Below are 15,990 nucleotides of genomic sequence, written 5' to 3' on the forward strand. Positions count from 1 at the left end.
AAAGGTTAGTCCTTCAGCCTTTCAACCTTTCAGATTCCGTTTCTCGAGTCCTGATAGCTTCACGAAAGCCTTCCACAAGAAAGTCTTACTCATACAAATGGAAAAGGTACACATCATGGTGCACTTCTCAGTCCCTTGATCCCCTTTCCTGTCCAATCTCCAAATTCTTGGACTATTTATGGCATCTCTCTGAATCAGGTCTTAAAACCTCTTCCATTAGGATGCAAGTCAGTGCGGTAGCCGCCTTCCATAAAGGTGTACAGGGTGTCCCTATTTCAGTACAACCCCTAGTAACACGTTTTCTTAAAGGCTTGCTCCATCTGAAGCCACCCTTACGGCCTCCGGCCCCATCCTGGGACCTTAATCTGGTTCTTGGTCGTCTAATGAAACCTCCTTTCGAACCTCTGCACTCCTGTGAGTTAAAGTATCTCACATGGAAAGTGTTATTCCTTTTGGCTATCACTTCAGCTCGCAGGGTTAGTGAATTACAGGCCCTAGTTACCTATCCGCCTTACACTAAGCTCCTGCAGGACCGGGCGGTACTCCGCACTCACCCTAAATTTTTACCTAAGGTAGTTTCTGAGTTTCATATTAATCAATCCATCATACTACCTATCTTTTTTCCCAGGCCCCACTCCAACTCTGGAGAACAGACCCTGCATACCCTAGACTGTAAACGGGCTCTAGCCTTTTACCTAGACCGTACAGTTTCTCACAGGAAGAGCACTCAATTATTCGTCTCTTTCCATCCTAACAAGTTAGGACAACCTGTGGGTAAGCAGGCTCTTTCCTCCTGGTTGGCGGACTGCATTGCTTTCTGCTATGAGCAAGCGGGCATCCCTTTTCAAGACCGTGTCAAAGCACACTCTGTGAGGGCCATGACTACGTCAGTGGCACACCTTCGATCGGTGCCGCTTCCTGACATCTGCAAGGCTGCAACCTGGAGTTCTCTCCATACCTTTGCAGCCCACTATTGTTTGGACAAAGCTGGAAGACAGGACTCCATCTTCGGCCAATCTGTCTTGCGTAACCTTTTTCCAACGTGATGTACCAACACCCTTCCACCTTCCCGGTAGGGTGCGGATGCCCTTTACCAAATTCCACCCCAGTTGTAGTGCCTGTTGCACGTCGTTGGGTGCATTTGGTGCAAGTCAGGACATCCTCAGCTCGGTACTCACCCATTTGTGAGGACAACCATCCTGCTTGTCCTGTGAGAAAGCAAATGTTGCTTACCTGATGTAACAGGTGTTCTCACAGGACAGCAGGATGTTAGTCCTCACGAAACCCGCCCGCCACCCCGCGGTGTTGGGTTTGTTTTGTTTTTACTTTCTAGGCACTGCCTGTAGCTTTGAACATCAGACTGAAGGGAGACCCCTGCTGGCTGCAGGGTCAGTGCCTTGCTGGGCATGCCCAGTAGGGGCCAGTCAAAGTTCTGTTTAAACTTTGACAGAAGTTTTCCGTGGTGGGCTCCATCCTCGATGTCACCCATTTGTGAGGACTAACATCCTGCTGTCCTGTGAGAACACCTGTTACATCAGGTAAGCAACATTTGCTATATCCTTTTTCTTTTTTCTACACCACTCTTTTATCTTGCTCCCTTGGATTCTGCTCCCCAGACGTCCTCCACATAGGTACACCTCTGTTCCAATTGGTATATCGTTTGGGAGTGGGGATACCTGATTAACGGTAAACCCCTTCTGAGTCAGCTTACCATGGATTGTCCACTGATCAAGCCGCCTCTATTTTCACTAGTCACGGAATGGAACCTATATTTCTTGCTTATAAGTCTCATACGTTCTCCGTTCGAGCCTTTCCATTCCTCTTATTTCACAGTTTGGCATGGGAAATTCTTTCCCTCATAAATGTCATTTCTTCCAACAGGGTCAGTGAGTTACACACCTTGTTACATACTCATCCGATCCTGCGTTCCTCCATGACCGAGTGGTTTTACGTATTCAACTTCATATCCTTCTTAAGGTAGACATTGCATCTCACCTTACTCAGAATATACTCTGCCCATTTTTCCCAACACTTCTCTCTCACCAGAGCGAGAGGGTTTTTCCACTTCTTGGACAGTAATAGTGCACTTTCATTCTATCTAGATCGCACTACACTCCATAGGAATTCCACCTAACTCTTTCCTTCTGTGGCAAGAGTCAAGCTGTGAGTTCCAGTGGGCAAACAGACCTATTCCTCCTAATTGACGGTCTGTATCTCTTTTCCTACCAACAAGCAGGCATTTCACTACAACACTGTGTGTAACCACACTCTGTGGCATCCGTCCCAGCCTCAATAGCTTCCTCTCGGCCGCTGCTGCTTGTACATATTTATCAGGCTGCAACCTGGAGCTCTCTCCATACCTTCACAGCCCATTATTGCTTAGATACGACTAACCGGCATGCTCCATGTTTGGCCAGTCCGTCTACTCCTATTCTTTTCCGTTTAACCACCCAACATCCTTCCATAAACCCGTTAAGGGTTTCAGGATGCCCTCCGATCCAAATTCCACCCCCGTCATTGCGCCTTTCGCGCGTCTTGGGTGCATTTGGTGCACTCTCGGGCATCCTCAGCTCGGTACTCAGCCATATGTGAGGACTACCATCCTGCTTGTCCTGTGAGAAAGCAAATGTTGCTTACCTGTAACAGGTGTTCTCACAGGACAGCAGGATGTTAGTCCTCACGAAACCCACCCGCCACCCCGCGGAGTTGGGTCTGTATACGTTTTTACAGGGAGACACCTGTGGCTCACAGGGATAACTGTGGCTCACAGGGATAACTGTAGGCTGAGCATGCTCAGTGCACTCAGTGTGCCAGTGTCAGTCAAAGCTTTGTATAAACTTTGACAAAAAAGTTTTCCGTACAGGGCTCCATCCTGTGATGTCACCCATATGTGAGGACTAACATCCTGCTGTCCTGTGAGAACACCTGTTACAGGTAAGCAATACTTGCTATATCCAAGTAGATTTATAGATTATAAGAAGGCCGCCGCCACACTTTTTTGGGCAGGGCTGTAATACATAAGAGTAGCCTGGGGGACAAATTTGATTTAAAGTGAGGTGATCTGAGTCAAGTAATCATGATTCAGTGAAACAATAAAAATCTAGGTTTTCACTAGAAATGAAATCATGCAAAAATTGAACTTTTCTTTTCATGGATTGAATATTGATGAGACTTAGAGAAATACAAATCGGAGATGAGGCAACTGAAACAGTTGATAAAGGAACTTGCGTTAAATAAGAGCAATGGTTAATATTTTTATGAATTCTGACAGAGCTTAACTCACCATATCGTCCTCTGCCAGTAATGGTGGGAATAGCATTAATAGGAAAATAGGCATTGCCCTCTGGCTCTTCTTCCTCCCGGGTAGGTGATGTCATCCGGGGAGCGGGGCAATCTCCTGATGGTGTTTGGGCCAGCAGCAGGGCAGCTAGGGTGCTGGAATCAAGTCCTTCTGGAGGGGAGCAAAATGGTGGCAGCCCCACAGTGCTCTTACAGGCCGATTCAGTAAAAGTCGCGGGTGAGTGGGAAGTTCCCGCTCTCCCGATTCAGGGGGGAAGAACATGCAAATTAGGGACAGCGGTAAAAAGAGGCGCTAGGACACTAGCGCATCCCTAGCGCCTCCTTTTTGACAGAAGCGGTGGCTGTCAGCAGGTTTGACAGCCGACGCTCAATTTTTAAGGCGTCGGTTCTCTAGCCCGCTGACAGCTACGGGTATTTTTTTTTAATTTTGGGGCCTCTGACTTAATATCGCTATGATATTAAGTCGGAGGGTGTACAGAAAAGCATTTTTTTCTGCTTTTCTGTACACTTCCCTGGTGCTGGCCGAAATTAAAATGTGCGGCTTGGCTGCAAATTTTAGAGTGGACACGCCGGAAGGAGTGGAGAGAATGAGACGAGATCTAAGGAAACTGGAAGAGTGGTCGAAGATATGGCAGCTGAGATTCAATGCCAAGAAGTGCAAAGTCATGCATATGGGGAGTGGAAATCCGAATGAACTGTATTCGATGGGCGGGGAAAGGCTGATGTGCACGGAGCAGGAGAGGGACCTTGGGTGATGGTGGTCTAATGATCTGAAATCGGCGAAACAATGCGACAAGGCGATAGCTAAAGCCGAAGAATGCTGGGCTGCATAGAGAGAGGAATATCGAGTAAGAAAAGGGAAGTGATTATTCCCTTGTACAGGTCCTTGGTGAGGCCTCACCTGGAGTACTGTGTTCAGTTCTGGAGACCGTATCTTCAAAAAGACAAAGACAAGATGGAGGCGGTACAGAGAAGGGCGACCAGGAAGGTGGAGGATCTTCATCGGATGACATACGAGGAGAGATTGAAGAATCTAAATATGTACACCCTGGAGGAAAGGAGGAGCAGAGGTGATATGATACAGACTTTCAGATACTTGAAAGGTATTAATGATCAAAAGACAACGACAAACCTTTTCCGTAGGAAAAAAATCAGCAGAACCAGGGGTCACGATTTGAAGCTCCAGGGAGGAAGATTCAGAACCAATGTCAGGAAGTATTTCTTCACGGAGAGGGTGGTGGATGCCTGGAATGCCCTTCCGGAGGATGTGGTGAAGACCAGAACTGTGAAGGACTTCAAAGGGGCGTGGGATAAACACTGTGGATCCATAAAGTCAAGAGGCCGCCAATGAAGAGTGGGTGACTCGCCAGAATGAGGGCTACTGCCTGGAGTCAATACCCTTATTAAATAAACATACACATGCTTACTGTGACTCCAACATCGCTCTAAGCTTCAACAGCAAGAGAAAATGTGGAAAAAAGGATTCACACTCACAAAGAGGGGAGTAGCTGGCTTGTTACGGCGGTTACTACCCCAAATCAAATAAGTCTGATACTTCACTTTCAATGCATATACAGCATAGTTCTCTGATTCAACGGCAGGGGAGAAGAAAAACTGATACTTCACACATCCAGCAGAGCTCTCTGCTTCAACGGCAGGGGAGAAGAAGAGGGTTCGCACTCACAAAGCGGGGAGTAGCTGGCTTGTTACGGCGGTTACTACCCCAAACCAAATGTGCCTGATACTTCACTTTCGATGCACATCCAGCATGGCTCTCTGCTTCAACAGCATGGGAGAAGACTGATACTTCACGCATATCCAGCATAGCTCCCTGCTTCAACGTCAGGGGAGAAGAAAAACAACCAATAAGGGCTGTATAACATAGGCTGGGTAAAACAAATAAGCATGGGTGTAGCTTGCTTATTGCGGCGGCTACTACCCCTAACTAATCAAGCTAGATATTTCACTTGGATGCAGCTCCATCACTGCTCTCTACATTAAAGCTGGGGGTGGAAGGGAAATAGAACCTAGAGCTAAGAGAAACAGATAAGTATGAGAAAAAATGTGTGAAGCTTGCTGGGCAGACTGGATGGGCTATTTGGTCTTCTTCTGCCGTCATTTCTATGTTTCTATGTTTCTATGCGGGAATAACTAATAGGGCCATCAACATGCATTTGCATGTTTTGGGCGCTATTAGTTTCTGGGGGGTTGGACGCGTGTTTTTGATGTGCTATTAACCCTTACTATATAAGGGGTAAAGCTAGCACGTCAAAATCGTGCATCCAAACCCGGGCTAATAGTGCACTCCACTTAGGCAGGCAGTTCCTCCTCCGGCATTGACCTCTGGCTCTTCTTTCTCCTGGGTAGGTGACATCATCCGGAGGGGCAGGGCAATCGCCCAATGGTATTCGGGTCGGTAGTGGGGTAGCTGGGGCGTGGGAATCAAGTCCCTCTGGAGGGCAGCAAGAGTAACAGAAAAGTATGGGAAAAAAAAAAGTGTGAAAGCTTGCTGGGCAGACTGGATGGACCATTTGGTCTTCTTCTGCCATCATTTCTATGTTTTTCTGTTTATATGGTGGCAGATCCACAGTGCTCTCAGTCAAGCAGGCAGTTTTCCTCCGGCATTGCCCTCCAGCTGTTCTTCCTCCCGAGTAGGCACTGAAGTCAGGCTAACCGGTCTGTAGTTTCCCGGATCGCCCCTGGAGCCCTTTTTAAATATTGGGGTTACATTTGCTATCCTCCAGTCTTCAGGTACAATGGATGATTTTAATGATAAGTTACAAATTTTTACTAATAGGTCTGAAATTTCATTTTTTAGTTCCTTCAGAACTCTGGGGTGTATACCATCCGGTCCAGGTGATTTACTACTCTTCAGTTTGTCAATCAGGCCTACCACATCTTCTAGGTTCACCGTGATTTGATTCAGTCCATCTGAATCATTACCCATGAAAACCTTCTCCATTACGGGTACCTCCCCAACATCCTCTTCAGTAAACACCGAAGCAAAGAAATCATTTAATCTTTCCGCGATGGCCTTATCTTCTCTAAGTGCCCCTTTAACCCCTCGATCATCTAACGGTCCAACTGACTCCCTCACAGGCTTTCTGCTTCGGATATATTTAAAAAAGTTTTTACTGTGAGTTTTTGCCTCTACAGCCAACTTCTTTTCAAATTCTCTCTTAGCCTGTCTTATCAATGTCTTACATTTAACTTGCCAATGTTTATGCTTTATCCTATTTTCTTCTGTTGGATCCTTCTTCCAATTTTTGAATGAAGATCTTTTGGCTAAAATAGCTTCTTTCACCTCCCCTTTTAACCATGCCGGTAATCGTTTTGCCTTCTTTCCACCTTTCTTAATGTGTGGAATACATCTGGACTGTGCTTCTAGAATGGTATTTTTTAACAATGACCACGCCTCGTGGACATTTTTTACTTTTGTAGCTGCTCCTTTCAGTTTTTTTCTAACAATTTTTCTCATTTTATCAACTTGATAAAAACAATTAAGAGTCATGACACATGATAATGCAGTGGCATGGTATGGTCATTGTGTGGTCCAATGTCATTTCTTGCTTGGTCTGGAAAGGAGCCAGGAGCAAAAAAGTGATACACAGAAGTAGAAAAACACTGAACAAAGTAGCAGCCAATTATTCGAGAGTGCTGAGAGAGGCACAAATACAGCATAAAAATATAAAAAATAGAAATCTAATGTGAAGGTTTATTTAAGCCAAATGGGGGTTTACCTCACAGATATAGATTTGGACATTTTCAGTTTAGATTTATCATTGGCAGTTGTAGCGGTCAAGGAATGCTAGGTTGGGGTGGAAGATCATGTCCTAGTAAAGTATTACTAATCTCTTCCACCAGACAAAAAGGAAGACAATTAAAATCCATTTACTTGTGTTAAATACACAGGCATATATTTTAGCTATTTTCAAAAATGTACTTAGTTGGGTAAAGTGCATTTACACATGTACAACCCTGTTTTAAGTGTGTAAATGTTTTTGGAAATCAGGCCCTTCACAGTATGTTCCACTGTTTTGGGTGTGTTTGGATATTAGAGGTAATTGTTAGGTTGTGATAAAATTAATTTTGGATTTGGAAATAATATGGCACAGTGTTTATTGTGAGGGAGGAGAGAGGTTGGAGTAGGGGAGGACAAGTGGTGTGATTTGTCTGTTATGTGATGCTGCTATCCTTTGGCAAAAGGGGAGCATTGAGCCTAGACACACTGCCCATGATAAACCACATTAGCCAATAATGTTATCATTGACAGTGTGTCTAGGCTTAATTCTCCCCTTTTGCCAGTGGATAGCAGCATCACATTCTACAGCAAACAAAAACAGAAGCTTGCATGCTGCTGTCTAGTGGCAGCCTAAATTAGTCTTATACCTAAGATCTTCAAGAACATGCAGTACTAGTGGGTGTGAGAATACCTGCTTCATTTCCTCTACTATGTAATTATCAGAAGTACAGCACACCAACCTTAAAGGTGAATTATAAAAGCCCTACACGCAACAAATCAGAGAAATACCATACATGTCTTGGGCTGGCATGCGCCACACAGATTTTAAAAAGCACCCAAGTAAGCGCGTGTCTTCCAGTAAGTGCACATCAAAAAGTTTGAATAAAAGGGGTGGGGAGTAGGCATGGTCTGGGCAGAGTATGGGTGGGACATGGGCGTTCCAGGAAGGTCACTTGAAATGTGTGCATAAGTATTTATGCGCAGAAATGAGCGCTGGGGACCCCTACCACATAACTTTACTTCTGCTATGGATAGTGTGTAAATTTTAAAATAAAAAAAAATCAGGGCTAGTCATTGGGGTTTGGGTCTAATAGGGTAAAAGAGAGGCTAGCTAGGGGGGATTAGGAAGTCCTATCTTTTATTGGGGTGAACTGGGAACAAACTGGGTGCTCATGCCTAGCAGAATCCCTCAAATTACATGGTAGAGGTGGCTTTTGCACGCAGCGATATAAAATTGTGTGTACATGTACGCGCGTACTGCTGATTTAATAAAATACGTGCATGCAATAAAATGGCACCATCCATTGTTGAGTCAGCATACATGCGTAAATGTGCGCCAGTGCGGCTGTTTAAAAGTTACCTTCTAATAAGTCTAATGGCAAAATGTCTAGCAGTGAACTACTTTCTGGTCTTTCTTTTGGTTCTAAGGAGAGCACCTATTGATCCTGACCTTGGAAACGTTTGTATAGCACACATTTTACATTCCTTGGCCTATCTTACCAACATGGCTGCAGACCTCAGCGTACAGAATTACAACATGGGATTCCTCTTCTATTATTTCAGCCCAATAGCCACTTCCATCTTAATAGTAGTAGAAAAAGCAGCTGCAGCAATACCAGCTACATTATAATAATATACATGGATAGTATGAAGTTTTGAACACTGCTGCTTTCATTTATCATTTTGAATACAAGAAATTGTAAACTTAGAACAAGGTTTGCTCTGAATTAAAATTTGCTTTTCTTTTTCCTCTTTGATATAGGATCCTTGTTATTGTTTTACTGAGTCCTCTTTTATCTCGTGTGGGCTATGGATTTAATTGGCGTTGGGGAGCTGTTGTTGTTTGGGGTGGAATGAGAGGTGCATTTACTTTGATTATGACTCTTGTGGCATGTGAAACGGAACTACTACTTATCAGAGAGAAAAGAAAGGTACAGTACATATAAATTCTTTTTCTATTAAGAGGATCTTTATCTGCGAAATTCTAGCAAAATTCTTTAATGTTATTTGAACACATTTTTTATGATCATAAGGTCAGTAATAGACGATATTTAAAAGTATTTTAAAAGTACATATATACAAACTAATTCAAGGGTTGATAATAGAACGTTTCTTTTCCATTAAAGGGAGAATGCACTGGAATAAGACACATTGGCAATCAGATTATCCTTTTCAATTTTTTCTAGTTCTCTGTTTTTATTGCTGCTGTTTTGTTTTAAATTATATGAATGATCTCTAATTCACTTAGAAAAGGGGATAGTTCTGGGATAAAAGTTTTTAAAGTAAAGATAAATGCTGCCATTTTGAATTAACACCGAAATATTTATTATTTATTGGATATTCTACTGCTAATTGTCCAGACCTAGTGGTACCTCTCAGCAGTCAAAAAGATAAACTGTTAGAGGAGTTCCTTCAGATAAACCCATCCCAACTCCTCTGCCTCAGTTTGATTGTCTCTAGCAGCCCTTCCTCAAGATTTTGTGGTGATTTTCCTTTAATTTCTAGTTTAATTTTGTTGGTTATGATGTTAAGAGCTGCTATCTACAGAGATTGCAAAGTTGAGTTTATCAAAATGGCAGAGAATGAAGCTTAAAGGCAAGAACCAAGATTACATAGCTAAACATTGCAACATATATGCTAGAAAAACAAGGTATTTAGGAATTGTTAAAAATAAAGTTGTTTTCTAATTTTTGCTGACTACTATAGCATGTGATGTATCATGCATGCAAAGCGTGCTTTAGAAAACATAGATGCAATAGATTGATTTGTTATAATGTTTTTATTGTTTTCTATTGGACAAGGTGAATAAGCTACATAATGCACTCAGAACCTTGGTTTTTATATTTTTGGCTGACAGCTTGGTCTGTTAAGATAAGATTGCATATCTGATGAAAATAAAGGAAATGTAATTGTGACCTGCCTTTAGTTTATTTCTGAAGACCTTTTGTTACTCTTAGGCAGTAAAATTCAGTGCTGGTTCTTGGGATCTATGTGGATTTAAGGAAAATCCCCTACTATTCTGGGAAGAACCACAACAGTTTATAGCTAAGTCCTTTTAAAATAGCAATTCTTCTTTTTCCAAGGATTCTTGGTGGTTGTTTCCATGACACTTTCTTCCCTGTATAAATTTCAAAAACCTATTTTGGTGATTTTACCTCTGAAGTAGCTGTAATAGTGCAATATTTAATTACATAAATAATTAAACAACTGCAATCTGAGCCTCTGGTTTCCTGCATCAGATTTTTCAAGATTATGGTAAGAGTTAGCAAATTCTGTGGCAGATTTTTCAAAATTCCATGCAATTTTGGGGCAAATTCATATAGTTTTGCATAAAGATTTGCACCTTTTGAATGTGGAAAAAGTCAATTTTTTAAATGAAAAATATTCATATTTAATTTTAAACTATTTTAAACTATATACAAATAAAAAATGTACCAAGTAGGGGTGTGCATTGATAAAACCTTTGGTTCATTTTGTTTTCTCCCCTTTTTTATTTTTGCTTTGTTTTTGTTTTTGTTTTTGTTTAGTGTGTGCTATTTTTTATTTAGTGCATACTGTTTGAGTTATTGTGCACTATAAGGTGAATTATAAAAGCCTGACATGCACTTTAATTAGGGGATGCGTGAATACGTTTGGCTTGTGCATGCCAATCGGATTTTAAAAGCTGCCAAGATACGTGAGTTTCTCCTGGAGCACACATATCTCAGAAGTTTAAAAGTGGGTCATGGTCTGGGTAGAGCATGGGCATTTTGGGGCAGGAACCTAAAATGGGTGCGTAAATACTTATGCGATCTGGCATGTACTGAGGTCCCCAGCTGTGTAAATTTACTTCTGTTATGGATGCAGTGTAAGTTATAAAATTAAGAAAAAGAGACAGATCGGCAAGGTTTTAAGGGGTAGGGATAACTGGGGGTTGAAAGTTTTTAAACCAAGGTAGGTCGGAAGACCTATCTCTTAACTGGGAAGGAACTGGTAAAATTGGTTATGGCGTCAGCAGGTGCCCCTTTTAAAATCCCCCAATTTACATGGTAGAAACAGGATTTGCATGCACATGTGTGCGCGGCCAGGATATTTTATAGTGTGCACATATGCGTGTTTATATTTTAGAATATCCGTGACTTTGGGTGCATGCCAACAAACATGCGCACATGTGCACCCACACTCTGTTTTGAAAGATATTTTCTCACAGGACAAGCAGGATGGTAGTCCTCACATATGGGTGACATCATCAGGATGGAGCCCAATCACGGAACACTTTTGTCAAAGTTTCTATAACTTTGACTGGCACCTACTGGGCGTGCCCAGCATGACACTAACCCTGCATCAAGCAGGGGTCTCCTTCAGTCTCTTTTTTTCCACTCAGCTTTTGCCACACAGATTAGGAGCTCTTTCACAAGTTCCTGACAGGAATTTTTTCTTCAGGAATTCTTGCGAATTTGCAAAACTTTATACCCTCTTGGGGTCTCCCTTCTCTGCCGTTGATAGCCGCGTCCCCATGGTAGATTTTACCACGTTTTTCGGTCAGTTCCCATCGGAGACCTGTATAGGCCTCATAGGCACCAACAGCGACCGGCCTAAATTTTCAACGGCAACGATGACGACGGGTTTTCGTCGGTGTCCTGATTGTCCTAGGACAATGTCTATCACAGACCCTCACCAGGTCTGTGTACTTTGTCTGGGCCCGACACATGATGTAGACTCATGTATCAACTGCGCCCAAATGACCCCGAAGGGCCGCTGGGCGCATCTGGAGAAAATGGCATTCTTGTTCCACACGAAGCAGCGCCCGCCATCTCAAACTTCATCAGCGCTGTCACGGGCTAAGCTGCGCCTTCGATCCAATACTGATGACTCTCAGTCGGTGTCGAAGTCATCGGTGTCCCCGTCCTCGTTGTCGGACACAGGTAAGGCCGAGCACCGAGAGAAGCATAGGCATCAGAGACACCGATGGCTTCAACGTCTGGAATCGAGCCACCGAGGAAGAAGGCCTGGGCTGAGGAGCCTAAAACCTCCTCTAAGCCGGATGCACCAAAGCGTCCTCTGCCTTCTGTAGGCATGGCAGCCGAGACTCCACTTGGATCAGTGGACCCTCGGGCGATGTCCGCCATGCCTCCCACTCCGGACCTGGGGTTCACCGCTCCAGTGTTCCATGAGGAATTTCACCAGATGGTGCAATAGGCGGTGGTACAAGCCATCCAAAGCCTTCCGAGGCCATCGACACTGGCACCGGTTCCCATGCCAGCTCCTGACCCATTGCCACCGGTGCTTGTTCCTCTCCTCGATAAACTGGACATCCTCATCGGTGTGCTACCAGTAGCACCGGGGGAAAACACTGATTCCGCTTGGTCCATCGACGCCCATTCCTCTCTCCTCCGATGAAGATATTTCATCAATGCCGGAGCCCATTCCGGGGCCTTCTGGAGCGGGTGCACCGAGCCGCCCGTTGAGGTCACCGATGCCATCGACACCCTTTCGTCCTTCACCGATGACAGTCCCGAAATTACTGATGCCGTGCCCAAGGCCATCGATGCCGGCACCGATACCCTTGGTGCTGAAGCCTCCTTCAGCCGGGGGAGGATCTTTTTTGCCTTCGGGACCACAATTAGATGCTGGAGATCAGCCTTATACTCCAGGGAGGGATGACACCTCCAATTCCCAGGAATCTGTCGATATCCCATCGGAGCCGTCGCCACCTGAATAGAGGTGTAAGTCTCCACCGGAGGACCTCTCCTTTATTAATTTCATTAACGAGATGGCGGAGACTATATCGTTCATGCTTCAAACTGAAGAAGACTACAGACTAAAAATTCTGTAAGTTCTTCAATTTCTGGATCCACCAAAAGAAATAATATCCATCCCGGTGCATGATGTTCTGCTGGATCTTCTGCAGCACAACTGGGAACATCCAGATACGGTTCTTCCGGTTAATCGCAAGACGGATGCGACTTATTTGGTACAGCCGGCTCCTGGTTTCCAGAAAACGCAGTTGGGGCATCAATCAGTGGTGGTGGAGTCTGCCCAGAAGAGGGCCAAATGTCTAGAACCACATTCCTCAGCTCCTCCCGGAAAGGAGTAGAAATTCCTGGATGCTTTTGGGCGTAGGGTTTTTCATGACTCCATGCTCATCTCTCGTATTGCGGCATATTAGTTGTATATGACCCAATACAATAAAAACCTGTTTAAGCAGTTACAGGAATTTGGGGAATCTCTTCTGGAGCAGTTTCAGGATCACTTGAATTCCATTCTCAAAAAAGGATTCGACGCAGGTAAGCATGAGGTCAGGTCAGCTTATGATGTGTTTGATATGGCGTCCAGGTTGTTAGCAGCTGGAATAAGTTCGAGACAGTGAGCTTGGCTGAAATCCCTCAAATTTACGCCCAGAAGGTCAAGACCGCTTAGCGGACCTCCCTGTACTGGGGGATATCTATTTGGAGAGAAGATCCAAGAAACTGCCGCACAACTTAAGGAACGTAATGAAACGCTGTGACAGCTCTCTGCTGTACAGGCGGAATTTTCTACCTCTTCTAAATGGCCGTTCAGGAGAGAGACGAAGAGACCTGCTTACAAGGCCCGCAGATACTATCCTCCACCTGCGCGGTCCTCGACATCCAGACCTTTCTCACAGGACAAATCAGGATGGAGCCCAATCACGGAACACTTTTGTCAAAGTTTCTAGAACTTTGACTGGCACCTATTGGGCATATCCAGCATGACACTAACCCTGCATCCAGCAGGGGTCCTCCTTCAGTCTTCTTTTTTCCGCTCAGCAACAGCCACGTGGGTTAAGGAGCTCTCTAGAGATTCCTGACAGGAGTTTTCCTCATGGAACTTCTTTCAAAATTTTCAAAACATTTACCCCATATCAATATCCATTCTCCACTGTCGAAAGGTAAGGCTTTACCCTCATTTGCGGTCGATTCCCGTCGAGTTTTCCTTTCAGGGCCTACTGACCATTGACCGCACCGCTGCTAAATTTTTGTTGAAGTCATGGCGTCGAGTTTATGTCGGTGCCCCGACTGTCCTCAGACAATGTCCATCACAGACCCGCATAGGGTTTGTGTATTGTGTTTGGGGTCCGACCATGACATGAAAACTTGCACCAAATGTGCCCAAATGACACCGAAGGGCCATAAGGCCCGCTCAGAGAAAATGGACTTTCTCTTACAGTCAAAAAACCTTACTCCATCGACCGCTTCGACTTCGTCTGAGCCGGGGCCATTGACCTCTCGCCAGCAATGGGACTCCTGTGCTGTCCGCCCGGCTTCGACTATTCCAAAGGTGTCGACCTCTTCCTCATCGCCCCAGGAGAAGGACTGAGGAGAACATCGTGAAAAGCATCGACACCATCATTGGAAGGCTCAGTCCGCCGATCCAGGCAAGCCCTCGGCACCAGCGTCAATAGAGCCACCGATAAAGAAATCCCATCCAGAGACTGGGTCACCGAGGCTTTCCCCACCTTCATTGGTGCCGGGATCCGCGATTCTACTTTTACCAGTGGACTCTCCGGCTACGCCAGTGTTGCCTCCTACTCCGGAGCCAAGGTTCCATGCCCCAGACTTCCGCGAGGAATTAGATCGGATGATCCAAGAGGCCATCAGTAAGGCACTGCAGGATTTTCAACCTCCATCATGAGAGGTCTTGAACGAGTAGATGTGACTCGGTTATTTACACTTTCGAATAATAGAAGGACTAGGGGGCATTCCATGAAGTTAGCAAGTAGCACATTTAAGACTAATCGGAGAAAATTCTTTTTCACTCAACGCACAATAAAGCTCTGGAATTTGTTGCCAGAGGATGTGGTTAGTGCAGTTAGTGTAGCTGGGTTCAAAAAAGATTTGGATAAGTTCTTGGAGGAGAAGTCCATTAATGGCTATTAATCAATTATACTTAGGCAATAGCCACTGCTATTAACTGCATCAGTAGCATGGGTTCTTCTTAGTGTTTGGGTAATTGCCAGGTTCTTGTGGCCTGGTTTTGGCCTCTGTTGGAAACAGGATGCTGGGCTTGATGGACCCTTGGTCTGACCCAGCATGGCAATTTTTTATGTTCTTATGTTCATTGGTACCGATGCCGATACCAGCTCCAGTCACCGACCCATGGTGCTCGCACCCCTGCTGGAACCGCTCTTCTGCCGCTGGAACCGAAGACACCGGTATGTCCACTACTTTCCACGCCAATACCTCTGTCATCGGAGGACAAAGAAACACCATTATCTAAAACGACATCTAGGATCTTGCCACCGACTCATCCATCGATGTCGCCGGTTCCATCGGTGCCTATGCATCCATCGGTACCTCCATCGATGCCGTCGGTGCCAACTCCGATGCCGCGATGCCTCAGCCTGGTCCATCAGGAATAGCACCGTTACTCTCCTCTGGAGATCCTATGGGAGCTGGTGATCAACCTTATGATCCTTGAACCGATGATTCTTCCCAGGATACTGATGACTTATCTTCAGAACCATCTCCACCTGAGGAGAGAAGTCTTTCTCCTCCAGAGGATCTGTCTTTTATTAATTTCATTAAAAAATGTCTTAGACTTTTTCATTTCAGCTTCAGACAGAAGAGGAGTCGGTACAAGAAGCTAGAAGTTCTCCAGTTTCTTGATGCTCTAAAAGATGCTCTATTCCTATTCATGAAATCCTCATTGATCTACTAAAGAGGAATTGGAGCACCCAGGTACAGTACCACCTGTCAACCGTAAAATAGATGCCACCTATCTTGAACAGGCAGCTCCTGGGTTTCAAAGATCACAACTGGATCATCAATTTGTGGTTGTGGAATCAGCTCAGAAAAAGGCAAGACATTCCAAACCTCATTCCTCCAGGAGGAATGAGGTTTGGAATGTCTGTACGCATTTGGCAGACATGTCTTTCATTGTTCAATGCTCATATCTCGCATTGCTTCCTACCAGTTATACATGACCCAGTATAACAAGGATCTTTTTAA

General features: G+C 44.7%; 1 protein-coding gene across 1 annotated transcript in view; it reads left to right on the plus strand.

Annotated features, from left to right (window-relative positions):
* LOC115079138 (sodium/hydrogen exchanger 10-like) overlaps positions 1–15,990 on the plus strand; it is a 947,289-nt gene that overhangs the window by 110,942 nt on the left and 820,357 nt on the right. Inside the window, exon 4 of the mRNA XM_029582257.1 lies at positions 8,805–8,973. Within this exon, the coding sequence (XP_029438117.1) occupies positions 8,805–8,973 (169 nt within the window). The remainder of the gene's footprint in view (positions 1–8,804; positions 8,974–15,990) is intronic.

Source organism: Rhinatrema bivittatum, chromosome 17 (genome assembly GCF_901001135.1).
Source record: "Rhinatrema bivittatum chromosome 17, aRhiBiv1.1, whole genome shotgun sequence".
Lineage (NCBI taxonomy): Eukaryota > Metazoa > Chordata > Amphibia > Gymnophiona > Rhinatrematidae > Rhinatrema > Rhinatrema bivittatum.